At 54.0% G+C, this 25,016-nt stretch overlaps 7 protein-coding genes across 7 annotated transcripts; 3 read left to right on the top strand and 4 right to left on the bottom strand.

The window, feature by feature from the left end:
* Nucleotides 1–1,060: 1,060 nt before the first annotated feature.
* Nucleotides 1,061–3,942, top strand: CONPUDRAFT_143292 (uncharacterized protein; the record flags this gene model as incomplete). Its single annotated transcript, XM_007768965.1, has 4 exons — nucleotides 1,061–1,290; nucleotides 1,712–1,789; nucleotides 1,897–2,134; nucleotides 2,248–3,942. The coding sequence occupies 4 exons, from the start codon at nucleotides 1,061–1,063 to the stop codon at nucleotides 3,940–3,942; spliced, it is 2,241 nt and encodes a 746-aa protein (XP_007767155.1).
* A 777-nt stretch (nucleotides 3,943–4,719) lies between these two features.
* Nucleotides 4,720–7,599, bottom strand: CONPUDRAFT_136419 (glycosyltransferase family 2 protein). The gene is made up of 7 exons (XM_007768964.1): nucleotides 7,420–7,599; nucleotides 7,186–7,315; nucleotides 7,105–7,126; nucleotides 6,147–7,023; nucleotides 5,978–6,090; nucleotides 5,756–5,921; nucleotides 4,720–5,691 (listed from the first exon to the last, which is right to left on the bottom strand). The coding sequence occupies exons 2-7, from the start codon at nucleotides 7,217–7,219 to the stop codon at nucleotides 5,278–5,280; spliced, it is 1,626 nt and encodes a 541-aa protein (XP_007767154.1). The 5' UTR covers nucleotides 7,220–7,315; nucleotides 7,420–7,599; the 3' UTR covers nucleotides 4,720–5,277.
* Nucleotides 7,600–8,045: 446 nt separating this feature from the next.
* CONPUDRAFT_102132 (RING-5 domain-containing protein) lies at nucleotides 8,046–10,565 on the bottom strand. Its single transcript, XM_007768963.1, has 6 exons — nucleotides 10,408–10,565; nucleotides 10,161–10,339; nucleotides 9,172–10,037; nucleotides 8,943–9,111; nucleotides 8,641–8,882; nucleotides 8,046–8,571 (listed from the first exon to the last, which is right to left on the bottom strand). The coding sequence occupies exons 1-6, from the start codon at nucleotides 10,484–10,486 to the stop codon at nucleotides 8,370–8,372; spliced, it is 1,737 nt and encodes a 578-aa protein (XP_007767153.1). The 5' UTR covers nucleotides 10,487–10,565; the 3' UTR covers nucleotides 8,046–8,369.
* A 241-nt stretch (nucleotides 10,566–10,806) lies between these two features.
* On the top strand, nucleotides 10,807–13,257 carry CONPUDRAFT_81338 (lysyl-tRNA synthetase). Its single transcript, XM_007768375.1, has 9 exons — nucleotides 10,807–10,934; nucleotides 10,995–11,121; nucleotides 11,209–11,480; nucleotides 11,544–12,354; nucleotides 12,411–12,461; nucleotides 12,529–12,577; nucleotides 12,639–12,796; nucleotides 12,864–12,925; nucleotides 12,994–13,257. The coding sequence occupies exons 1-9, from the start codon at nucleotides 10,867–10,869 to the stop codon at nucleotides 13,166–13,168; spliced, it is 1,773 nt and encodes a 590-aa protein (XP_007766565.1). The 5' UTR covers nucleotides 10,807–10,866; the 3' UTR covers nucleotides 13,169–13,257.
* A 1,584-nt stretch (nucleotides 13,258–14,841) lies between these two features.
* CONPUDRAFT_89269 (uncharacterized protein) lies at nucleotides 14,842–16,985 on the top strand (the record flags this gene model as incomplete). Its single annotated transcript, XM_007769086.1, has 4 exons — nucleotides 14,842–14,946; nucleotides 15,005–15,099; nucleotides 15,162–15,718; nucleotides 15,772–16,985. The coding sequence occupies 4 exons, from the start codon at nucleotides 14,842–14,844 to the stop codon at nucleotides 16,983–16,985; spliced, it is 1,971 nt and encodes a 656-aa protein (XP_007767276.1).
* Nucleotides 16,986–17,711: 726 nt separating this feature from the next.
* Nucleotides 17,712–19,452, bottom strand: CONPUDRAFT_152401 (uncharacterized protein; the record flags this gene model as incomplete). Its single annotated transcript, XM_007768962.1, has 4 exons — nucleotides 17,712–18,353; nucleotides 18,408–19,295; nucleotides 19,348–19,362; nucleotides 19,426–19,452. 4 exons carry the CDS (start codon nucleotides 19,450–19,452, stop codon nucleotides 17,712–17,714), a joined length of 1,572 nt encoding a protein of 523 aa, XP_007767152.1.
* Nucleotides 19,453–20,848: 1,396 nt separating this feature from the next.
* CONPUDRAFT_152400 (hexose transporter) lies at nucleotides 20,849–23,861 on the bottom strand (the record flags this gene model as incomplete). Its single annotated transcript, XM_007768961.1, has 24 exons — nucleotides 20,849–20,984; nucleotides 21,045–21,067; nucleotides 21,132–21,200; nucleotides 21,255–21,273; nucleotides 21,326–21,352; nucleotides 21,408–21,456; nucleotides 21,729–21,746; nucleotides 21,807–21,902; nucleotides 21,960–22,059; nucleotides 22,105–22,133; nucleotides 22,185–22,214; nucleotides 22,265–22,272; nucleotides 22,328–22,504; nucleotides 22,566–22,616; nucleotides 22,680–22,816; nucleotides 22,871–22,883; nucleotides 22,940–22,957; nucleotides 23,007–23,120; nucleotides 23,175–23,326; nucleotides 23,382–23,464; nucleotides 23,529–23,540; nucleotides 23,596–23,627; nucleotides 23,681–23,714; nucleotides 23,771–23,861. The coding sequence occupies 24 exons, from the start codon at nucleotides 23,859–23,861 to the stop codon at nucleotides 20,849–20,851; spliced, it is 1,518 nt and encodes a 505-aa protein (XP_007767151.1).
* Nucleotides 23,862–25,016: the final 1,155 nt, after the last annotated feature.

Genomic DNA, 25,016 nt, shown 5'->3' with positions numbered 1-25,016 from the left:
GGATTATGTGACTCAATAGCTTTTGCAGAGTCATTTGTCTGGTTGATACATATGTTGGAATTTGGATATCTGGCCGATGACTATTCACCTATCCAGACGTCCAGCTGTCTAAGAACGAGTCAGTTGGATATGTGACTCAATAGCTTTTGCAGAGTCATTTGTCTGGTTGATACATATGTTGGAATTTGGATATCTGGCCGATGACTATTCACCTATCCAGACGTCCAGCTGTCTAAGAACGAGTCAGTTGGATATGTGACTCAGTAGCTTTTGCTGAGTCATTTGTCTGGTTGATACATATGTTGGAATTTGGATATCTGGCCGATGGCTATTCATCTATTCAGATATCCAGCTGGCTGATTAAGATACGGCTGGATTTCTGACTCATGCAAGGACTTGTACACCAGAAATCCAGTAGCTTCATTTTTTTTAATCAATTGGGCACCTACATAATGTCTCAGCAGGCATTTAGGGCTATAGATTAACAAGCTGGATACCTCTGTTTTATACTTCCTGGATATCTTAGTGGTGATATACATACTAGATGTTCATCTGTAGACTCCAGGATATCCTGCTGCTCCTTATCTACTGTATCAGATATCCAGGGTCTGGTGCCCTGTTTTCTATATTTACTAATATAACACAATAAAATCATGGTATATTGCATCCATACTTAACTAACTAGATATGTTACAGTAATGTATTCCATAGGTTCAACTGCAGTAATTGAGTGATCACAATTATTATCACTACCTGCTGTACCTTGGATTTTATCCCTAGATTTTACATGATAAAGTTCTGCACATTGTTGTCTGTCAACAACAATTTGAGGATATCCAAGCCCCCATGATGTGTTCCAGTTCTATTATGGTGTGCCAATTACTTATACAAAGTGACCACTAAGATCTAGATATTTGGCACAATGGTAATACATGTGTGAACATTACTTGTTAAATAAAAGCTACAAACCCACTCTCTGTCAATTGCATCAGTGAGAGGCCTGCCAACAATATATATATCAGTGTATGTGTCTGAAAATCACCTTGGAAGAATATCAGAAATGTCTGTCTGTGTTCATATATTTCAGCTCTACACAAAGGTTATTGATGTTGATCATGCTTGTAGCTCAAACAAACGGGTGCTATCCCAAGTCTCTAACAGTGTAGAAGCTAAAATGAAGCTTCCAGACTACCCATACAGTGCTCGGATAAAGGCCTTTTTATGCTATACCAACCCCAGACACCCTGTGACCTGTCACAAACTTGGCACTGGCAAGATATCCAGTACCGAGTGAGCCAGATGGGCCCAGGCTACCAAGATATCTTGACGACTGACAAGTCAGATGACTGGTGTCATACCCCACATGTACCGGACATGTGGGGAGAGAGACCCTACCTACCAGATAACTGTACCATCAAACCCCCTCACAGGCCCAATTAATTGGTGGGAGGAATTATCCCTAAGAGGCCCGAGATATGGGGTGACTGAAGTGACTGCACATAGAAAACATTTCAATTAATGGTTAAGAAACCCCTAGAATGCTGTAACTCATACCTTCATATTGCGGATGAGTCCCGCTTCAATATTTCAATAGGCTCGCAGGTCCAGATCGACGCGTGACCACGGTCCACTTGGCTGCACTTGGCTGATCAGGGGCTATTATCCCAGGGCACGTCGTGTTGGGCGCGGGACATACTTCCTTATGTTTTAGGTCAAAAATTATACGGACGCCGGGTGTAAAGGTTGTGAAGGGATCGCAGAAGGCATCCGTCGCGAGCGTTGGCGATCTGTGCGCAGCGTCGAGATAGGGGCATGTTATGGCTGTGCCTCTGGGTCACACGTGTCGCGTCGCGCACGCGCGTTTTCCAGTTTGCTTTCAACCCCCTCCATCCGCAGACTCTCGTTTCAGACACAAAGTGTCATGCAGGTTTCCGAAGAATTTTCCAAAGACTCCTTCAAAATACCTCCACCTTCAATTCCCGAGCCACGTCCGCAAGGCGAAGTTATAAAGACCAGATTTCTAGCTCCCAGCGAAGTTGTGGACAATCACCTGTTCAAAGTGAGCGTCGTCTTCGAGGAGGGCACGCTCAGCTACTATGGGGGTGTCGCACTGGAGGTATGGACCCCGACTTCTGTCAGTTTAGAGACGATGGAATGTTATGTCCGTCACTGCGACGACGAAAAACCCATACCCGTTGGTGACCGCATTTCTCAACGATGTTCAGTTCTGAGAAGATATCGTTTTAGGAAGTTTGGGCTCCCAAGAATGACGACCGGTTCATGTACAAAGCGGAACAGAAGACTCGTCTTGCGCTCTTGAGCGACCTAACTTCACAACCTCAAGAACTCCACTTGAATCCGCCGCCGCCTGGAGATGCCTCAGGTCTACCGATGTGCAAAGTGGCGCTTCTTGTTGAGAACATAAGCACGCGACACGACTTACTTGCTAGGGTTTCAATTCTTGATCCCGAGTCGCCACCCCTTTCCAGCAGGCAGTTGGTGTGGCGATACGATCACCCTCTTACTCTTGCTTCGAGATCAATGACGGTCTACCTGCAGAGTGATTTTCCGCTTCGCGTTGATGGCGAAGGCGGACTTGAAACCTTCTTATACACCGTCATCCCTCCCCCGTCAGAACGGCGTTCGCCTCCTGCCCTGCCAATAGAGATCTTGGACGCCATAATCGGCGAGACCGAGCCTCGGAATACCCTTGTCTCGACGTATCTGCCATGGAGACGGCAAGTAATACAGTACGGGATGGTCAACCATGCGTGGCATTGCGCAGCTTTACCACATGCACTTCGAATCGTCTTCTCTTGGGATTTCACCGCGGAACGCATGGAGAAGCTTGCCAGCCTGTTCGACGTACAGCCAACCTATGCATCATACGTCAAGTACTTGGAGATTCATCAGGAACTTGGCCGCTGTGTTGGAATTCACGCGGGAACATACGCTCGGGCTGCCATCAGTATTCTGAAAGCCTCAGCAAAGTGGCTCACGTTGGTGGAAATTAGGGCATGGTGCTGGGGGGACCCTTCTGCTATCTATGAGCCACTGAAGGACTGCAGTGTCCTTCAGGTACTCCGTTTCGACAACGACCATCGCTTTTCTAACAAAAAAGAGTACCACAAGCACAAACTATCTGACGTTCTCAAACTCGCTCGGCCACTGCGGTCTCTCAAGAATTTCACATGTAAAAGATTGCTAACGGACGACACGAGCGCATTGGAAGACACGCTGCCCCTGCATTGCTCCCTCAGTGACGTTGAACTTGTGGATCTCAAGCTAGGGTCATTTCCGCTCCACAGCATCTTGCAACACTCGGCTCGTTCTCTGCGAGGTGTCTCTCTCACTTTCATAACAATCAGCAACGCCGTGCTACGTGCGTGGCTGGACGAGTGCGGACCCTATCTAGAGTATCTTTGCATTCATGACTGCCGCATTGACCCCGCTGGTACGAAGTCAGAGGAATGGGCCGTGGATGCCACGGTCGCCAGGATGGATAAACTACAACGTCTAATCGTACGCGGTGAAGGTGCCAGCCTCCGCGTCCTGACGCGGAAGCCAGTCCCCGAGGTCAGTAACAATGGCGGCTCAAAACAAGATAGCGGCAACGGCACCTCGGACAACGATGACAATGCAGACGACTCTACCGGTGAAAGGAGCAAGTCGCTAGGACCTGTACAGCTGCCTTGCATCACCCTTAGCATTCCAATCGATGGTAGGACTGACAAGGAGGTGATTCTACAGGCTCTGTGCACAACTGGATGGCATACCATTAGAATCGATATGTCGGAGTGCATTTTCATCTTTAGGCGGGATGAGGCTGAGGTTGAGGCGATAGGAAAAGAGCGAGGTATATCTGTACTCTTCGGCGACTACGGCCCCGCGAGGTCTCAATTCGTTCAAAGACCTCGTTATTACCTGTCCTGGGCACACTAGTCCAAGTAAATTGCGCGTTGGGTTTCTGCCAGATTCAGATGTATTCAGCTTTTCCTCCATATATATCGCTGGATTAGTCGCCTGTCACACGATCATTAAGCAGGTTTGAACTTCAACTTCGAAAGTCGACTATGTTGATGCTGATATGTCAGAAATAGTTGCTGCGGCAACTCATTGTGATATGTAGTGGATGGCGACAGAGAACTGAATTCAAACGGACGGCGTACTAAGCACCGTTGGAAGTCAAAATAAGTATAAGACCCATAGCTTGCTTGCTGCAAACATTCCACGTGTGGACTTTCCGCTCTTCTTCGGGGTTCCTATTATCCTTTAAGAACATCGCGGTATCGACACGAATATCTACAGCGCGAGCACGGGAAAAATCTATATATATGGCGTTCCACTTGTGGATGCACCCGTGCATACTGCATAGTGCCGTAGTATATGCGGGGGCACGAACAAGGTTGGCCGTGCGCAAGTCCCCATGAAAGAGAGGCCCTAGAGAGGATCCTCGAGTATCGCATGGACGTCGTCTCTATGCGAGTAAGCACCGTACAGGGTTGGACACTTGATAGTTGACAGCGTTATCGGATAGGTAGCACATACTGCGTGGCCGGATTCCAACGGTCTTCTTCCGAGTATATTCCACTGGCGACATAGATCTTACATGTGCGACTTTGCACGTTATTGTCATCCCATGTCAATATCGAATCCTCCATATATCACATTCCCTCAAATACCAAATCAACACCAACACACACTGCATCCATCATACAATATAAAAGTCTGAGGCAAGCTCGAGAGAAAGAAACCGAGGGAGAGTCAAATACTCTATAGATAGATAGATAGATAGACAGGCAGGCAAGCAGAGTGTAAAGAGCTACAACATGCGATAACGATGCAATATATAATCCGATTATGACGTGGCGGAAACACATTTACTCTGAAAATCTTCTGACGCGCAAGAGAATGTCGGTGGTACGCCCACGGAAGCGTGGCCAGGGTGGGCTGAGATAAGGAGATATAACGAGGCGGGTGATAGGAAAGAGGAGGACGGGGCGGGACCATGCGTACAGGTGCAGATGGAAAGCGATAAGGGGGACGCATGCGAGGGATGAATCAATGAGAGGTAGCGCAGAAAAGAAGCGGATGGTATCAGTATAGACTAGCGTCGGTCCAGGCGACAGGGGTATTCGAGAGGGAGAGAGTCAAGCACACGTGGCGATACATAGAATAAGAACAACACAGCAGGAACAGTTTCAATGTCAAGCGGGGACAAGGTCATTGTCGAGGATCAAACGGAACGCGAGAAACAACACGGTTGGGAAACCAGAGTTACCGCATAGATCGCAGCTCGACGGGACGCCCCTGGTGGTGCCCGTGCCCATACCCACTCCCACTCCCACTCCCATGTCCATGTTCACTCGAGCTGCTATTCGCAGGGAAGAACGCCGCGCCCGACGACGGACTCGGCGTCATCCCCGAGTCAGGATACGCCGTGCGCGCCGTGGGAATGTTCAAGCCAGGCGCATGCGCGTTGAACGAGGTGCCGCCATGGAACGGGTTGCCGGCATTATACGGGCTGCCGCCCTTCTCGAGCGCGCTCGTGTACGCGCGCGGCCCCGAGGAGGACGACGACGAGCCGGCGCTGGGAGGCGGAGAGCTGCCTAGGGAGTCTGACGGTGCGCGCGCGGCGGCTTCGGTAGCGAGCGTGGGGTCGCCGATGCCTGCGCGGGTGCCCCAGCCGGTCTGTTTGACAAGGGTCAGACCAGGCCCAGAGAGCAAGGAGAGTGATGGAAGGGGAGGAACGTACTTCGTGCAGCGTGAGGAGCGCGTATATTTTCATGATCGAGAAGTAGTACCCGAAGAGGATGAACGCGGGTACGTATATGATGTGTTCGGGTGTGTGCCAGAGGTGCGGGAGGAGTTTGGCTGTTCGTGTGGCCATAAGCCAGACAAAGTACGAGACGATGACATTCCTAGACTTCCTTGAGAACCTGCGATCGAGCATGCGAAAGGGAAAAGGGTGGCTCACCACCAGGGGAGATGGTATCCGCCTTCTGCAACGGAAACTGTACTCTTGTACACGAGATAGGAGACGAGGCAGGGGCCGACGAGGAGCGTAAACGGGTTAAACAGTTTGTCGACCTACACCCACAATCGTCAGTCAAATGCCCATAAGCCGGGTGGACCAGAACACGCACCATCGTATACGCAACATACGGATGCGCCGTCCAGATATGCCTCTCCATGAACAGCGAGCGCAGATCCGAACGCCACGTATTCCGCGTCCACCTCAGCACCTGCTTCAAAAACCGCCAATTCGGCTTCATCGTGCTCAGCAGCTCCGCCTCCTTGCAGCACTGCACGTACGTGCTCCACCCGTGGCTGACCATCCACCTCGTCAGGAACTTGTCGTCCCCGGAGTTGAGCTGATACTTCCCCAGCCAATAATCATGCGTGAAGCCATGTATAAACTCGGGGTCCTTGAGAATGACCGTGCGGTACGCGGCCGTGCGGCCCGACAAACACGGAATCCCGCCGTCGATGTGCGTCGAGCTCGCGATCTCGATGTTGCGGATCGTGAGGCGGAACGCAGCGAGGACCTCCCACACCGTCATGCGCTTCCCGGTCGGCTGCACGCGCTGCGACGTGCCGACGCCGCCGACCTTCTGGTCCTCGAAGCACGCGAGAATGTAGGGCAGCATCGTCGGCGGCCAGAGCGCGTCGTCGTCCGCGAACACGATGATGTCCGTGTTCGCGTGCTTGATGCCGTGCGCCATCTGCAGCCGCTTGTTCGCGAACGGGACGGTGAGCACGCGGATCTTGGCGGGGTCGACCGAGTCCGCGAGCGCTTGGAGGGGAGCGCGCATCTTGTCCTCGGTGATGATGAGGATCTCTTTCGGGCTGCCCTTGAGCCACGAGTGCGCGGCCTCCTTGAACTCGTCGCCCGCGTCGATGGTCGGCACGATGATGGTGACGTCTTCCGACGCGACGTACGTCGGGTTCTCCGGGAGCGGTACGGGCTGGTAGGTGAAGGAGGCGATGATGCGGATGATGTACCATAGGTAGCGGTAGAACCTTGGCGGGTTGGCGCGTCAGTACAGTACATGCATGCACGCCGAGTGTATCAGCGACAGAGTGAGAGGAGCATGTGCTCACCCGATGACACCAAATGGTACGACTGTTCCATGTCAACCGTCAGTCAGCGCTGCAGAAAGTCAAGGGAAACGCGAAGCTTACAGATAGGAAAGTTGTCCGAGGTGAGGTAGAGCATGCTGGCCACCTCCTACCACGCCCGGTTCGTCAAGAGTCGTCACAAGCGTCAAGTCAAGAGTCAAGTGAAAGGGGAGGACAAGAGGGCGGAGTCGACCTGGCAGACCCACGGAAGAGAAGAACGAGCAGAAGAAGGGGAACAAAACACATCCTTGACGTCAGAATACAGAACCAGACCGCAGCACAACATTCGCGACGCACCTCAGAAACCAGACCAGACCAGCCGCGTTTGAGACAGCACCACCACACGAATTTGAAAAGGAATGGAATGAGTGACGCACTTAGGAGTGCAGACCCGTGTGCAATAATAATGGACAATGAACGAGAAGGGTCGAAGCGCGCAAAACAGAATCGAAACCAATCACGGAACACACTGAACGCAAAAGTGACGGAAGAGGGGCAGGCGAGGTACGTCCGTCGTCGTCAGGGAATGCTTGATGCGGCCCAAAATAACGTCTCCGAGTCCGAAAGGCCAGCGTTTCAACGTTCGTGACGACGGCGACGATGGCCGCAAGAGGGAACGGACGAACAGGGGGGCAGGGAAATGAAAAGGCGCATTCTGATGTTGCATCAAGACGGAGACTTTTGAGCACAAGAGTGCGCAGCCCATTCCCGGGCAATCGAAAACGATGGTTGGTCTCATCTCTCGATCCTCCTCAACACTCACATCCTCCGACGGCCCATCTCCCATAAATAGAAGGTCCATCATAGGGCCAGCCGGCGCTGCCGCCGGTCCGTCGGCCCAAGACGTCCTTGGCTGACAGCGGGTGTGCCTGCAAACAGTCCTCGACAAGCATGCATCGCAAGTTCCAAACTTTAAACCTTGCTTTATTGTTTACAGAAATGCGGATAGCGACACAGCGACAGGAGGGATACACTACTATTGACTTGAGTTGGAACGGAATGGATGGAATAGAATGGAATGGGGTGGGGAGGATGGAGAGATTACAAGCTGTAAACATTCAGAGAGGGTCCGTATAGTGTCGTGTGGCAGGGATAGAAAAGGAAAAGAAAACGTGTCGTCATGCGTAAGAGACATGCCCAGCGAGGAACAAAACCCTCGAGTCAACCAGAATCAATAAACCACCGTTCGAGCTCGCTCACACAATCTCGAGCGTTCCAAGCCGCCCGAGGTACGTGCACGAGTGCGCTTAGTCGAAGCCCTCGACGGGGACGTTCCACTTCCACCGCCCCTCCTGGAAGCCCGTGGCCGTGTCCTCGAGCATGATCTCGTTCCGCTTCGACACGTACACCGTCCGGTCCGTCACCTTCTGCCGCAGCATCGAGATCGCCTCCGGGTCGATCGGCGACTCGAGCAGCTCCGACAGATCTTCAACCGCCCGCTCCAGGTCCCTATCCACCACAACATACAACGTATAAGCAAACACAGGCAAAGACGCAAAAGGGAGAGGGGGGACGCACCGCTGGTTATCTTCGAACAGCTCCTTCTCGTTGCCCTTGTCGAGATAATACGCCATCGCATACGTCCACTTGAGCGTCATCCGGCACTTCTCGACCTCGTCCACGGCCTTGCGCATGAACTGCACCTCGATCCACGTCAGCTCCGACGTGAGCTGCATCTCCTCCATCTTCTTCTCCGTCTTGCTGTACAGCTCCACCGACAGCTTCGCAGACTGCTCGTGGTTCGCCCACCGGTTGTAGTACTACATGAAGTTGGGCACAGTTTAGCCAGACATAAAGGAAATTTAAGCCTTGAAACATACATGAAGATAGCGCTCCAGCGAGGCGCGGCTCTTGGATTGAGCGTCGCGCGCATCGACGCCCGCCTTCTCGTCGTATCTGTTGCACGAGTACCACGCGCTGCCGTGTTCCGACCACGGGCCCATGCACACCCAGCAGAACTCATGCTTGCACTTTTTGCACGTCATGTGACTAAACGCGCATACAGTCAGCCACCACCTCTTAACCACGACACACCAAAGAAAGACGCACTTGCACCCCCCGTTCTTCTCGATCGTGCTCTGGCACTTGCTGCACTCCTTCGTGTTGCTCTTGATCCAGTTCGCCGTCTCGCTGTCGTCCTCGCACTTCTGCAGCCACATCCGCGCCACGGGACAAATCACCGGCCGATGATCGCTCTCGATCGCACACCCAAAGCAGAACTTATGCGCCGGCGTCGCGTTCGCACCGCACGTCACCGTCGGCACCATCGAGATCAAGCTCGACTTGGTGCTCGCGGCGGGGCACGAGACGGTATACGTGCACGACGGATACGGGCAGTACTTGAGGCTCGCCGTCGACGCGACAAAGTGGCGCAGCTGCAGCTCCTCGTAGCGCTCGCGCGTGCCCTTGTCCTCCGAGGGCGCCGGGAGAGCGTCGCGCAGGACAAAGGTGCGCGGCGCGACGAGCGCGCAGCCCTCGGCCATGCACCGGATCGCGTGCTCGCCCTCCTCGCGGATTTTACCGGTCACGTAGGCGTTCCAGCACTCGGCGCAGAACTGGTGCTCGCACGAGAGGGAGAGGAAGCGGGTTTGCGAGTCGTCGAAGCAGATCGGGCACACGAATCGTTCCTGTTTAGCTAGAGCGGGTGTGAGGACGGCGTCGTTCGATGATGGAGAGGACGGCGGGAGGGATCTCGCACCTGGGGTCTGCTGGCGCGCAGGGCGCCGGGTGGCGGCGGACGAGCGGGTGCTGGAACCCTGATAACGAATCGGGGCGGCCGATGAGGACGGGGAGGCCCGTGAGGGGAGAGATATACCGGCAGCGACGGACACCGCGCTTGCGTTATCCATGTACTTCTCGATCAGCCGCTCCTTGTTCCAAGCGAGGTGGTGCAGGAGCAGCTCAGCCGTGTTAGCCTGAAGGAAGAAACGCCCGCAGACGTCATGTCAGTGCTTATCCATATGCTGAGTAAGCGCGCTCGAGGCGCGGAGAGGGCAAGGGCGAGGTTGAAGTGAAAGAAAAGAAAGACAGAGACGTACGTCAACGCCAAATATGCCGGCAATGTGATCGACATCGGCGGCCATGAGCTTCTTGACGGCGTCGTGTGAGAGCGAGTCGTGGTCGACCTCGTAGGACTTGCGCTTCTCGCGGGGTGGCACCTTGAAGTCGTCGCCAAAGGTGTCCATCGCCATGTCGTCGTCGGAAGATGCTGCTGAGCCTGTCAGGTTGATCGTCGTGCATGAGCCACTTATCGGAGACAAGAACAAGGGCGGATGCGGGACTGACCATCCTGTGGGCTGAGCATGTCTTCATCGTCGTCGTCGTAGAGATATTCGTCATCGGAGTACTCGTAGTCGGACGACATGATGTTCTAATTGCTATTCGTAAGTGTATGTGGTGAGTGTGAAAGGTGTGGATCGATGCGGGCGTGTCTCGTGTCAGGCAGGCAACAGGGAGAGTGCAGCAGCGCGTAATAAGGCAGTCCGCACCGCAAGAGCGGAGTTGCCCTGGCAGCCCGTGAGAAATTAATTAGAACTCCGCTGGTGGGCCGCGGCAACAGGCGCCTATAATGAGAAGGGGAAGGAGCGTGACTTTGACTCGATGAGGAAACCAATCGATTGCACTCCAAAATAAAAAGATTGGATGCGAGTCCCCGTCTCGCTGATTAGATCCCTTCGGCCCACAGCCAGATACCGCTCTGGTCATCTCTCTCGACCTCCACTCCTCTTCCTACCAACACGCACAATGGCGACAGAAGGCACCAGCGCGGGCTCCCACAAGGACCCCCTCACGGGCGAGATGATTTCCAAGACGTGAGTTCCATTCTTTCACAGCATGCTGGCACGCGTCTAATGAGTCATTCCACGCGATAGCGAGCTCAAGCGCCGCGTAGCAGCCCGCGAACGTGAGGCCAAGAAGGCTGCGAAGGCTGCTGCCCAACCGCAGGGCAATGCACCCGCTGCCGCTGCAGGACCGAAGGAGGATGAGCTCAACCCCAACGTGAGTCATACCGTGTCAATTGGTCGGATACAACCTCCATTCCAATGTTTTGCTTCGTGTATGCGCGTGCTGACGCTGGTATGCTAGCAATACTTCGAGCTTCGGTCGCGGACTATCCAGAAGCTGCGCGAGACTCAGTCGCCAAATCCCTATCCCCACAAGTTCGATGTCACCATGTCTATCACCAAGTTCATTGAGACGTACGGTGTCGAAGGCAAGATTCAGAACGGCAAGAAGCTCGAGGACGTCAAGGTGCAGCTCGCGGGACGCATCCACAATGTTCGCCAGAGTGGTCAGAAGCTTCGCTTCTATGACCTTCACGGAGAGGGGACAAAGTTGCAGATTCTCGCTAACCTGAAGTGCGTCTTAGCAAATGCTCTTTTTCTCCGCTCTTGTACTAACTTATATGCGCGACTTTCTAGGGATGCCGAGAACCAGGACGAGTTCGTCTCAACACACGACCTCTTCCGCCGCGGCGACATCGTCGGCGTCGTCGGCTCCCCCTCGCGCAGCCAAAAGGGCGAGCTCTCCATCTCACCTTCCCAGATGATCCTCCTCTCCCCCAACCTGCACCAGCTGCCCTCGGGTCACTTCGGGCTCAAGGACCAAGAAACCCGCTACCGCAAGCGCTACCTCGACCTCATCATCTCAGAGGACACACGGCGCATCTTCATCACCCGCTCGCGCGTGATCAACTACGTTCGGCGCTTCCTCGACAACCTCGGCTTCCTCGAGGTCGAGACGCCCATGACGAGCATGATCGCTGGAGGCGCGACGGCGAAGCCGTTCGTGACGCACCATAACGATCTCGATTTGGACCTGTACCTCCGCATCGCGCCCGAGCTCTACCTCAAGCAGCTCGTCGTCGGTGGGCTCGACCGCGTGTACGAGATTGGACGCGTGTTCCGCAATGAGGGCATCGACTTGACGCACAACCCCGAGTTCACGATCTGCGAGTTCTACATGGCGTACGCGGACATGTACGATCTGATGGACCTCACGGAGAGCCTGGTCGAGGGCATGGTCAAGTACCTCACGGGCGGCAAGACGACGCTGACGTACCACCCCGAGGGCAAGGAGAGTAGTAAGGTGTACGAGATGGACTTCAAGACGCCTTGGAAGCGGTACGATATGATCGGCACGCTCGAGGAGAAGCTGGGTGTCAAGTTCCCGCCTGGCGAGACGCTCCATACGGACGAGGCGAACAAGTTCTTGCGCGCACTGTGTACCAAGGTAGGCTGCCATCATGGATCTAGCCGTATTCTCGGGCTGACACGATCTGTCGCTAGCACAACGTGGATTGTAGTGAGCCCCGGACGAACGCGCGGTTGCTTGATAAGGTGCATTCTTTTTTGTCTGGTCTCAGTTCAGCGTGACAACGCGCTGATCCGCGTCATACACCTGCAGCTCGTCGGAGAATACATTGAGCCTCTTTGCATCTCCCCCGCTTTCATCGGTAAGCAACCTTCGTGCTTAGTTGCATCCCGGCATTCGACTGAACTCACGTCTTTATTCAGTCGGCCACCCGCAGGTCATGTCGCCCCTCGCTAAGTGGCATCGCTCGCGGCCCGGGTTGTGCGAGCGCTTCGAGGGCTTCATGTGCGGAAAGGAGTTCTGCAACGCTTACACCGAGTTGAACGATCCGTTTGAGCAGCGGCTGCGCTTTGAGGAGCAGGTGCGTACTCAGAAGCTGGGATAAATGTGGACCTTGTCACTTATACCCCGCTGTTTGCGATATCCAGATGCACCAGAAGGAACAGGGCGACGACGAGGCGCAGGGGATCGACGAGACGTTCGTGGATGCGTGCGTGCCCCTTTTCCCTATATACCTGATGGTTTGACTGATGCCGTGTGTGCTGCCTCCGCGTGTAGCCTCGAGCACGGCCTGCCACCCACAGGCGGCTGGGGCATCGGCATCGACCGGCTGGTCATGTTCCTGACGGACTCGCAGAACATCAAGGAAGTGCTCCTGTTCCCCGCGATGAAGCCCGTCGAGACCGCGGTCAACACGTCGGGCGCGGCGCCTGGGCCCGCGGGGCAGGTCTGAGATGCGGCCACGCTTTTGGAAGGGCAAAAGTAGACATCGCATACGGTAGATTATATCTTGTTGGTTTTTTGAGATTAATGATGGGAGGCGCTGTTCTTGCTCTCGTGCTTGTGTTCTGAGCGCTCTCTGTGCTGTGTACCACTGAGTGATCCGTCCGTTCGCAGTCGGCTTGTGCAGGCTCTGTGCGTTCCTATCGCCCCCGGAGCCCCAAACTTGGAGATGTCGATGGATCTCGAATCTCGATAGCGTTTGTACACTTCGCAGGTGCGGGTGAGCTCTGGACTGGGGCTGGGCCAGGCCCTAGGAACGCCGGTACCGCTGCGTGGCGATTCAACCGTTGCGGTTCAACATTCAACGAGAACGGGGTCGTCTTAGCAATCCTGAAGGCCATATCTATCATGTGCTATAAATTCGCGTGCGGAATATGCAGATGGTCTGGATCTCTCAGTGTTGTCGTTTCTCGGGACTGCACACATGCACTTCTCAGATGTAGTACGATCAGCGCATGTTGAACGTTGAACGTTGAAACTGAGTGCAAAGCGCTGATCGCCGCGACGGGTCAACTTTGAGCGGTATACATATGTTGCTGTAGATGCCGAGGGTTTACTACAAATTCGAGTCTCGCACTACAAATTCATAGTTCGGAAGTTCGAGGCGTGTAGAAATGCAAGGAAGACGCTCAAAGTTCCGTGCCTGCGGGCGCCAACGGAGCGTCCAATGGGAGCTTGGGGATTACGCATGGAGAGGAGGTATGTCTTTTTATGAATAAAGCCTCTAGACAGTTTCATCTTTTTTTTTTTTTTTTCGGAATTAGCAGCGGCCATCATGAGATTTCTCAAAACTGGCCTTTGATTGACGTGGAACTTGTTCGCCGAAGATTCGGAAGAAGGGATTAAGCTTTTGAGCAGGATTGTTGTATTTTTTTCCCACGTGGTGATCGTTTCTTTCCGTCTGCCAAGTGCTTAGACGTGACGACTGTCAGACAGCATCAAACTGACTCCACAGCCGCTTAGACGTTCTTCTGCTCAGACCCTGCTCAGACCTCTGTTCGCTTGAAACTTGGGAGACTTGGGATGCTGAGCTTATGGTACTCTTTGCTCGAATAAAATAGTCTCGCGAGTTTCTTGCACAGCCTCGATCCGCGGCCTCATGGCGAAGTGTGAAGTTCTTCTCGACGTGTAAATGCTAGTCCCGGTTGGCGCCGAGCCGCCTTCATGGTGCAGATGGCTGTGATCTTGGAGGATCTTGGTCTCGAAGCGACACACCTCCTAGCGTTGTTCAAGTTCTTCTCCGTCACACCATGCGGTACCTTTTGGGTCGCCAGGGGTCACACCTTCCAGGCTGCATCCTTGCACGCCGCGCGCAGCTCTAGTGCGGTATGATCTTGGCCCGCTTGATACCTCTCGGTCCTAGTGGCAGTCAGGCTCGGCCAGGCAGGTGCGGACCTGCGGGGACGGGGTACTTAACCCGTCCGTTATGCACAGCCCGGGTGCTGCCATCCTGATATTAATCTCTCGTTTTTCTTGTGCCCCACCCGCTTCCGACGCGGATATATATTGGCTTTATACTGAGGTGCAGGCCGTTCTGTTCACCCACCTTCCTCTCTTTTTACTCCAAGCGCTACTCTTCGACACCTGCCCACCCGGGTCTTCTCCCTTTGCTTTTGACTGGTGATGCTTGGTAAACTTTTGATCGCGCTCAGCGCGACGGCGCCTGCGCTCGCGCAGAAGGCGGGGTCGTTTGTGGAGGCTGGTAGTACGCAGGTCAGCGCTATGATGGTACGTCTCTCATGCACACCGCAGCAGTGAACGTCCGATGTTGACTGGGGAGCGGTAGATGTTCCTCGGGAACGAGGAGAAGGTGTACATCCTCGACAAGTCTGAGGGCAACGCCGCTCAAATCAACGGCCACCCCGCCTGGGCCTCGGTATGGTGAGCATTTGTTCATATACCTGGTGTAGCAGAACAGCTGGACAAACGGTTGCGCTCCACAGGGACATCAACACGCACCAGACCGAGCTCATGGAGATCTACACCAACTCCTTCTGTGCTTCCGGCATGCACCTCCCCAATGGCTCTTTCGTCACCTTCGGCGGAAACAGCGCTGTCGGCGTCGGCGGCGCAACCAGCACCGACGGTGGTATCCACGACACCGCATACGGCGCCTACGACGGCCGCAAGGCCATCCGCGTCATCAACCCGTGCACAAGCAGCGATGACTTCTCCAGTACCAACTGCCAGTGGTACGACAACCCGTCCGTGCTCTCCATGCAGAAGATGCGGTGGTACTCCGCGGCCGAGGCGCTCCCCAACGGCACGGTCGCCATGATCGGCGGCTTCACGAGCGGCGGATACGTCAACAGGAACACGCCCAACGATGATCCGGCTTACGAGGGCGGAGGCGCGGAGCCGACGTACGAGTTCTATCCAAGCAACGGGCAGACGCCGCAGGTTTTGGATTTCATGGTCAAGACGTCGGGATTGAACTCGTATGCTCACTCGTATTTGATGCCTTCCGGGAAGATGCTCCTCCAGGCCAACCACTCAACCAGTAAGCTGTCTTCCTTTCAAACTGTATATAGTTTTTGACTGACATTACCACAGCCCTCTGGGATTACGAGACCAACGAGGAGACGCCCCTCCCTGACATGCCCAACAACGTCGTCCGCGTATACCCCGCTTCTGGAGCTGCTGCGATGATGCCTCTTACCCCCGAGAACAACTGGACGCCTACTATCCTCTTTTGCGGCGGCAGCGACATGCCCGATGAATACTACGGCAACTACTCCTGGCCTCACTACAACACCTGGACACACCCCGCCTCCAAGGACTGCCAGCAACTCACACCTGAGCCTCAGGACGGCTCCACCCCCAAGTACGTCCAGGACGACTCGCTTCCTCAAGGCCGCACCATGGGTCAGTTTATCACCCTCCCCGATGGCACCATGCTCGTGATCAACGGAGGCGCCAACGGCACCGCCGGCTATGCCAACCGCACGCTCTACACCGAGACGCTCGACGAGATGCCCTTCTACCAGTCGCTCGCGTCCGACCCCGTCGGCCAGCCCGCGATCTACAACCCCAAGGCGCCCGCTGGACAGCGATGGAGCACCGCCGGGCTCGGCTCGAGCAGTATCGCGCGGCTGTACCACTCGACCGCAATCCTCCTGCCCGACGCGTCCGTGCTCATCGCAGGCTCGAACCCGAACATCGACGTCCAGACCGACGGCGTGCCCTACCCGACGCAATACACCGCCGAGATCTTCTACCCGCCCTACTTCTCCGCCTCCGTGCGGCCCTCGGTGTCCGGCGCGCCCACGACGCTCACGTACGGCGGCAAAGCGTTCGACCTCACCGTCGCCAAGGGCTCGTACGCGGGCGGCGCGAACGCGGCCGCGGCGAACACGACGGTCGTCCTCGCGCGCGGCGGGTTCACGACGCACGCGTACAACATGGGCCAGCGCCATCTGCAGCTGAACAGCACGTACAGCGTCAACGCCGACGGCTCGTTCGTCCTGCACGTCGCGCAGGTCCCGCCGAACCCGGCGCTGCTCACGCCCGGCCCCGCGCTGCTGTTCACCGTCGTGAACGGCATCCCGAGCAACGGGACGATGGTCCTCGTCGGCAACGGGCAGATCGCCACGCAGCCGACCGAGGCTGTCGCCGCTCTCCCCGCGAGCCAGACGTCGAGCAACGGCGGGAGCTCCAGCGGTGGCGGCAGCGGCAATGACAACGGCAGCGCATCTTCGGCGGCGATGGCCGGTGGAGCTGTCGTGGCATCTGCGATGGGCATCGTCGCGTTCCTCACGTTCTTGTGATGACCAGACGCTCTTCTGATCTCGTTCCCCCCGCGTTCCTGTGTACGCACGTAGTTTACCTTTAGCTCGCTTTTGACCTCGGACAATGGAATTTCATGAACAAGTCACACCCCCTCTCCTTTCATATCTTACGCTACATGGACGATACCCGTCACTCGGAGCTGGTTTGCGATACCGACATCTCAATACCTGGATCTACAACTCTGTTACATTATATATAATCGGTACAAGATCTCTGCTGTACCCTAGTGTCCAAAAATAACGTCCAAAGCCCAGCAGTCCTAGTCAGCAGTCCATCAGGTGTCCATAGCGTGCTTGTGTCTGTGTTTCAGCAGCCTGCCTGCCTCTTTGGCAAGTTTATAAAAAGTAAAACCACTCTAGGACCGAGAGATGCGTAGGGGCTACTGTATTATGTACATTGCGATACAGAATGTTGGGTGGTCATGAGTCCATGCGAAGCTCGATCGAATACGTAGGAGTAAAAAGAAACAGAGGAAGATTGGATAGCAGCGCCCCTTGGAAGCAAATGCGAGAATACCACATACACATTTTGTGCTGACGGGATAGAAACGAAAGACCGAAATCGCCGTCGCCGACGGACCACCACAAAACTGAACGCCATAGCCGGCAGCTCCCAGAGTCGAAACTAGGCACACCCTACTTACGCAGGACCATGCACTACATGCACCCCGGGGACTAAGCTAAGCGCGAAGGCACGCTCGCAGCTCAGGGCATGCCCATACCGGGCGATGGCGTCAGCGGAGATAGATTCACGAGCATGCTATCCGTCGAGTACCCCGACTCCGAGCGCCCGTGCAAGTACACACTCGGGTGTACACCTAACTCTCCGAGCCCGTACCCCGCGGCGCTCACAGAGCCGGCGCCGGGTACGGTCAGATCCGGCAGAGCCCGGAGGTTCTCGCGCGACAGCTGGCGCATGTGCTGCTGCTGCTGCGAAGGCGCGAGCGAGGAGTTTGAGTACGAGTGCATTAATGGCGGGGACATTGGGAGAGGGCGGGGAGGGGACGTAGGGGTGGGAAGTGGGCGGGGAGTGTGGTGTAAGGCTGGAGGAGAGGCCTGAAGAGCGCGGGGGGCGACGGAAGGAGGGGTCTGGAGGATTGGAAGACAGGCTAGCGAAGAAGAGAACGGCTGAGCTTGAGTCACCGTAGCCTGGGAAGAGAGCGTAGTCTCGCTGCGCGCGCCGTATGGTACGAATGTTTGAACCATTGTATATGGATGGCTAGGAAGTGAAACCATGCTTTGAGCGGCAGAAGGAGGCTGGACGTTGATGTATAGTGACTGAGGGGTTTGTGGCTGCAGCGGGTAGGGATTCTGAGTGTATAGCGGTAGCGCGGTCCGGAACGAAGCCTGACAGAATCCGCTTAGAAAGCGCTGATGTGGTGAAGTGTAAATGGAGCTTACCGAACTAATACTGGATGACCTTCGTTCCGACATTCGAGGGGTGAGAGGCGGAGGAGGTTCAAGGTCTACTTGCTCAAGTGCTCGGGCTCGTGATGGAGCCCGAAGAGAGGACCGAGGAGACGGACGCGGAGATGAACGAGGGGATTCCACCTCGTAAGCATGGTGGGTTGTAGATGGACCGACGGCCATATGAGACAGTGGGCTGGATTCCACGGTTGCGTCCGGGTCACCGATAAAGATAATGCTCTCTACCTCCTCGCCCTCTCCATCGTCGTATTCACTGCTTTCCTGGAGAGCGGAGAGACGGTGCTCCCAGTGAGAGTTGCTTGTGTGCCCACGGCTCTCGATCGGCGAATCATGGCCCGCCTCGGTGGACATGTAATGAGATGTACTCGCATCGGAAGCATCCACGACCCATCGACGATAAGGTTCGGTGGAGACAATTTCGGTAGGGCGAGACCTGAAGATCTGCCACCACTTCCTTGCTGGTGTTTTGGACGTTGACTGTCGCCTTGGAGGTTGATATGGGGAGTAGTCTGTGCTGATCCAGTCTTCGTTGGTGAGGGGCGTTGTCGCGTCACTCGAATACGAACGGTGATGGGGGAAACGGTTGCTTGCCGGCGTCGCGTCGATGGGGCCGAAGTTGGTGACGGGCCGTAGTCCCTGTGGCCCATGGAGCTTCTTCCATAGTATGTCGCGCGTCTGATGAAGATAGGTGTATGAAGGCTGCGTTCGAGCCTTCCGGGAGTAGATATACCAGCCGAAGATCACAGCGAACACGGCAGTAAGAGACACGGCAACGATGATTGGGGTCGCTATCTGCATTTTGCCCCAACCGCTGGAATCGGTGCTAGAGCCATCGTCGCGGCGGAAACGCTGTTCGGAAACCTAGTAGACACGGTTTAGATGAAGTTGCGCCATGAACGAAGGAGACACATACCAAGTTGCCAGATTGCTAAGCGAGCGACAATCTAAGTGAGTATTTCGCGTTTGCCAATGCAAGACGACGCGGACGTACCAAAAATCCTGCTCCATCCTCAGACATTGGCACGAGCATATCCCATGGGCTTGCGAGACGAGGAGACCACCGCTAAATGGCGAAGCGGGATGGCTATGGGTGGTGGTTCGCAGGAAAGGGTCGCTGACTGACAGGGGGGGGATTCCCCGTTCAAGCGCCAGGAGCATTTATTTCAGGAAGGCCGAGATTTTAAAATGCAAGGGCAAGACTTACCCGAATGAAGGGACTGCAACAACATCCGGTCCTTACGACCCGTCCGAATCACCCGGGTTGTCGTCATCTGGCCACTGGGCTGATCTGAGCTCGTCCTTTCTTAGTCATATGCGGGCAAATGTGTCCGATGAACGGTCTGACGCGGTGACCCCCCAAGACGATCCTCTTGAAGGTGTTGCTATGCCCTGGTGTAGATTCGCTCGTGGTGGGCTTGTTTCGAGCTTCGCAGTCGCTTGTTTGCATAACCCCGTGATTCGTTCTGGCGATCATAGCGTGGGTGTGCCTCGAGATATTCCCATCGTCGGCGGAGGGTGTGACCGAGTTATGATGTGATGAGTGTAGCATGTGCCCACGACAGGCCAAGAACTCGGAACGGTGTGGCAGCACCCAAAAGCTTCCGCGGAAAAAGCCGCTATCGCGCGAGCGAGTTTCCTCATTCGGCCCTTCATTTTTGGACTTCAGCTAGAACACCGGGGCATTATGCTACAACCGCTTCATCTTTACTTGCATCTGCTTAGTAGGCCATCAGCCACAGTGCCTACAAGTCAACCTTTCAACGTTAGCTTCCTCAATCTCAGACGAGAGAAAATTCTGTATTTTTCCGAAACCCTTGTGACCATATTGATCTATTTGCATTCCCATAGACCCCCATACTTACTCAGAGTCTTCGGCCCCGCGCCATCAAAATGCTGTAGAACGCGAACAGGCCCGGATCGGTATCCAGCAAAAGAAACGAGGGAGTTTCGGAAGCCTTGGGTGCGTAATTGAAGATGACTCGGGTGCCATCTGGCTATATTCCTCTCAAGGCATTCGCCGACTCGGAGTGGTACTGTACTAACGTTTCCGCATCGGAGCCCTGACATGAACTTCTCCGCCTGGCGAGGTGATGATCAACTTGATCACAGGCACGAACCGTATTTTCTGCAGCCAGCATCAGAATCATGGAGTCGCTTGAGCACTTAGTACATAATTGAACCTGTGTGGATCTGTGTTGCTTGCTCCTTTCAGATAGGTCACCCGTCGGAAGTGCGTTTAGACTCAAAACCAGGCACCATTCGATACTATGCGATGTTCGTGGATCCCAGCTATCGACGACATCGTATCTCAACGTCCTCAGACCACCATACACCACCAGTTATGTTCTTTTTGCAAGTGCAGTTCCCGCAGCAGCTCCTGACTAGTATGACCACGCGCGTCATCGGTCCAACACTCAGGCTGAGACCTGTTCAATCTGCTCCTCGACCACTTCTTTCTTCTCGCTGACGCTGGGCGGGCCTGGCACGATACCTGCAGACACCGCAGTTGACATTGCGATTGCGGCCACAGTATCGTCTCCGTCGAACAGGCTGCATCGTCGACATACCGATCAGCACAGCTTCTCCGTCAACAGCTGCGGAGTGACTTACGCGGCAGTTTCCTCGAGCGTCCGCTAAAAAAAGAAAGGTATGGAGTCAACCTTAAATTGCTGAGAAGGATCTCAGGTTTGAACTCACGTTCTTAGTCTCGACCAAATAGCGATAAAGGAAGCAGATTTCAAAGCACAACCAGAACAGGTAGACCAACTGGATTCATGTGGTTAGAGTCTGGCTTACGAAACGGATGAATCAAACACTTACATAGTATTTCCATCCCAATCTAGAGTTATATGGTTAGAATTTCGCATGTAAATCATGCAGAAGAAACTTACGCGGCGAGAGCGATAGGGTTGACATATCTTCGTGTTCTCCATTTAGCTTTTTATCAGACTCAGAAATGTAGCGACGGCGTACTGGTTGAAGACAATTGTCAAACTAACAACAAAGTTGAAAAGAACAAAGCCTGTGCGTATGTCAGCCTCCGTTCGCAAAGAATAAAAACAATAAAAAACCTTTAGCCCGGAGACTGTAGGGCAGGATTTCGACAGTATACCTGAGGTAATGTGAGTGTACGGTCAATGCGAAGCTAACGTAGACACTTGCGATACGATTAGAGGACTGAAAGACATCTATAGGCGAGAGTAAGTTCATTAGCCCTAGAAAGTAGAAGTGAAACTCACGGTGTCTGGAAAGCACAGTCAAATTGATGTTAGAAAGATCGCCCGGATTACTCACAGAACGTGTTAAACAAGACTGTTCACAGTACATTCAGTCATGCTGCAACGTTATTTCCACTTCTGATAGAATACGCACACATCATAGCGATCAAAGCGTGACCGGCCAGGAGATTGTTGGTCTGAACGTCGACGGCAAATAGCACGGTCTGCAGCATCCAAAAAACGATCATGCCTATAAGAAAGATATCTAGTCGTCAAACATCAATGTCCAGTTCCTATAAGGACGTACCAGACATTGAGGTCAAGAATAGCGTCCGTCTGCCCGCTTTATCACACAGCAAGCCCCCGGTGATTCCGCAGATAAAACTCCAGATGCTCATACCACCGTTCTTGGGATGGGTTAGATTATTCAATGAAATGGCTCGACCACTTACGACTAGCAGCTGAGTGTTGTCATCCGTGACTATTGCGTCGTTTTAGTGGGTTTGAAGCATCATAAAATCGAACAACATACTTCCGATAGCATCAAAGACCTTGTTCAAGTCTAGAACAAAATTCAAATCTTCGCTCTTCGACACGAGAAGCGCAACGCACAATAAGAACTACGGAACACATCAGCTCATACAGCAATCACGAAGTCGCACGAGATTGCCTCACATAAGACCATTCCCAGACCACTGCGAGAAAAACGCCAGGGCAATGATGATACGCAAACGCCTCCTGTTCCCGGGCGTCTGGAACAGGGTGAGCCATCCGACCTTCGCCGCGACCTCTCGATCGAGGTTGATCGCCTCTGTGATCTCCCGGAATTCATACTCTACCAGGGGATCTTCCCTGTATAATAAGTGAAACATTAGCGCCTGTTGAAATCTTGCCTGTTCATCTTTCCACTCACTGGTTGCCGCTAGCGTGGTAATAAGCTAATGTCTTCAGTGCTTCTGCATGTCTGCCGGCGAAACGATCAGGCCTTGTGGTGCGAAAAGAAGGTTCCTTAAGCTGCTCTGCTTACCTGCCTTTGCTGATGAGCCATCTGGGAGATTCCGGAACGAACCAGATCAAACAGACTTGGATGACGGAAGGCAAGCCTTGAATCGCAGAAGGGATTCGCCATGCCCAGCTGTTCGGAACTTGGAATGTGCCGTACGTCTGCTCTAGTCTTCAGATCCGATGCTGATACAGAGTCGCACGATGTCGACTTACCACCCATGCAGCGCTGGATGACCGATATGTGAGTGGACCGAGATTCTCGTGAGCCAAGGTTGTGCTTACATGATGCTTCCAAACAGCCTGTATATTTGTAAGTAAAACGGCCAAGAGAGATGGCTATTGGGCTTACCAAAGACTGTTATAGACCGAGGTTAGCACCGCACGTTGGGAAGGGTACGCGACTTCAGTGATCAAAAGTGGGGCAGCGCTCGTTGCGAACGTAAGACCAAATCCAATCATAAACCTAAAGTACGTGTCAAATGATAGTTCCGAATGCGAGCAGAACCTCGAGAGTCACCTTGCACCAATGAACATCTGCACGGATTGGCTCGCAGTTTGGACGACTGTAGCGGCGATCATAACCCAAGCGCCGAAAAACACCGAAAACCGCCGACCGAGGTTGTCGGTCATGTACGGAGCAAACGGGAGACCGCAGAGAGAGCCGATGTTCTAATCAAAAATAAGCGCCAGGATAACAACAGTGTGATACTATACAATGGTTTACCTGGATAGCATTAAGCAAACCCAACTGTCCTCCACTAGGGTGGTTGAATGCGGATTCCCACTGGCTCTGCGACTGCAAGCCATCTGGTGGTAAGCCAATGAGTCGCCATCGCCCTCGATCCAAAAATAGCTGGAGCCTGAGACGTACTCATCATACTCCCTGGGGAGGAGGCAATGGGTTGGTCAATGGCATTGTGACGATAAGGGCCACGAACCGTCAAAACCATTGGTCGTCGACGTGATTAACCTGTTAACCGACATGAAATGAAATACACGTGGAGACGATCAGAACAGGCCTACAGCACCAAGATCCAGAAGTTGAGGAGAACGAGTCCTGTTCACAGCCTATTAGACCAACCCGGTTGCGAGGGCTAAACCGACGCAACGTACTCTTATTCTTCCACCATGGCCTTGACCTATCGATGAGGTGACTATAGGACGGTACGAGGTTGGCGGAGGTCAGCGCTGGTCCGGCACCCATTCTGAAAGCTCGCTCGATGCACGCAAGGAACGCGCTTCACACCAAAGTTCGAGGAATATCTTCATTTTGTATGAACCGCGAATGGCCAAGTTGGAGACAGTTTCCCCGCACTGCGCGCTCACACTGGACCTGCTGACAGGCTTCGTCAGTCCGAGGTCCCAAGGACAGACTTGTTTCGGCGGCACTGTACCTTAAAATCAGACTAGCCCAGTGAACGAAGGCGGATGTAGGGTTTGTCCTGGAGTCACCAGAACGACCGTGGAGCGGGCACGGCAACGTCCACGTCGGGTGCTTGCGCCGTGTATGTGATCACAAGAGCGAGTTCTCAGTCAATGCAGGGCGCTTCGCAGTACATGTGATGGAGGTGTGAACACATACGGGACGTGTTATTTTTGAACCAAGGTTTAAGCTAAAACCGTTTCAGGAAGAATCTTCGGGAGCAAGCCAGGGTCCGCCGCGTAGGTCCATTGTCAAGAGCGAGGGTTAAGATCACGGTGAGACGAAGGATAGAGAAGACAGGAATGGAACGCATTGAGAGGGCGGTACCAACAGGAAAGGATGTTGTCGTCTCAAGGCGCAAGCAAACGCAAGTCCCAATCCGCACGAGTATACCCATCGACGTTAAGCGAGGATAGTGTTGGCGGCGTCGCAAGGAATATTGCACAGCAAACTTTTCTTGTACGTGTCTTTACAAATGGGAAGCAGAAGATTTGCGTGGGGAGAAGTCGAAAGAAGGTTAAAACTTTTTATGTTGGCATGACCAGAATGAGCGTTTAAGCTCTCCGAGACATTACCGAGATGTTAAGATGAGCCCCAGCAACTGCTTCTTGAGCCTATGATCTACGTGCACGAAAAAGGGATCGCGAAGGGACCATGCTGCTTTGCGTAGATTCACGATGCAAGGACGATGGCAACAAGCTGTTGACAAGCTGTCTGGCGACATGCACCGAGATTTCTCACGTTACAGACTCCGACGAGAGCCATTGATATGCGTTTCCACCTTTGCGACTTGATACCTTGGGAGCCAGTATTCGTATCAATTGAATGTGCTACGTAGCAGTAAGTAGTATCATGATATTACAAGCGCTCATGATCTTCCTGATGCCATTCGTGCTTCCGACGCACACGCAATTGTCCACACCAATACATACAACG

The sequence above is a fragment of the Coniophora puteana genome (assembly GCF_000271625.1).
Source record: "Coniophora puteana RWD-64-598 SS2 unplaced genomic scaffold CONPUscaffold_4, whole genome shotgun sequence".
NCBI classification, from domain to species: domain Eukaryota; kingdom Fungi; phylum Basidiomycota; class Agaricomycetes; order Boletales; family Coniophoraceae; genus Coniophora; species Coniophora puteana.
Note: the sequence above shows the minus strand (reverse complement) of the source record. Positions and strands in the feature narration are given on the sequence as shown.

Excerpts from the sequence above, each read along its gene's own strand:
- CONPUDRAFT_136419 (XM_007768964.1), bottom strand. The coding sequence starts at position 7,219 with ATGCTCTACCTCACCTCGGACAACTTTCCTATCT. Across the intron at positions 5,922-5,977 it reads GGATACCATCTCCCCTGGTG|GAATGTCATCGTCTCGTACT; the intron begins GTGAGCCACCCT and ends AAGGAAGTCTAG. Across the intron at positions 5,692-5,755 it reads CGCTCCTCACGCTGCACGAA|ACCGGCTGGGGCACCCGCGC; the intron begins GTACGTTCCTCC and ends CTTGTCAAACAG.
- CONPUDRAFT_102132 (XM_007768963.1), bottom strand. The coding sequence starts at position 10,486 with ATGTCGTCCGACTACGAGTACTCCGATGACGAATATCTCTACGACGAC. Across the intron at positions 10,038-10,160 it reads CCGGCATATTTGGCGTTGAC|GCTAACACGGCTGAGCTGCT; the intron begins GTACGTCTCTGT and ends TTCTTCCTTCAG. Across the intron at positions 8,572-8,640 it reads CTGTTCGAAGATAACCAGCG|GGACCTGGAGCGGGCGGTTG; the intron begins GTGCGTCCCCCC and ends TGTGGTGGATAG.
- CONPUDRAFT_81338 (XM_007768375.1), top strand. The coding sequence starts at position 10,867 with ATGGCGACAGAAGGCACCAGCGCGGGCTCCCACAAGGACCCCCTCACG. Across the intron at positions 10,935-10,994 it reads GGCGAGATGATTTCCAAGAC|CGAGCTCAAGCGCCGCGTAG; the intron begins GTGAGTTCCATT and ends TCCACGCGATAG. Across the intron at positions 12,797-12,863 it reads GGCTGCGCTTTGAGGAGCAG|ATGCACCAGAAGGAACAGGG; the intron begins GTGCGTACTCAG and ends TGCGATATCCAG.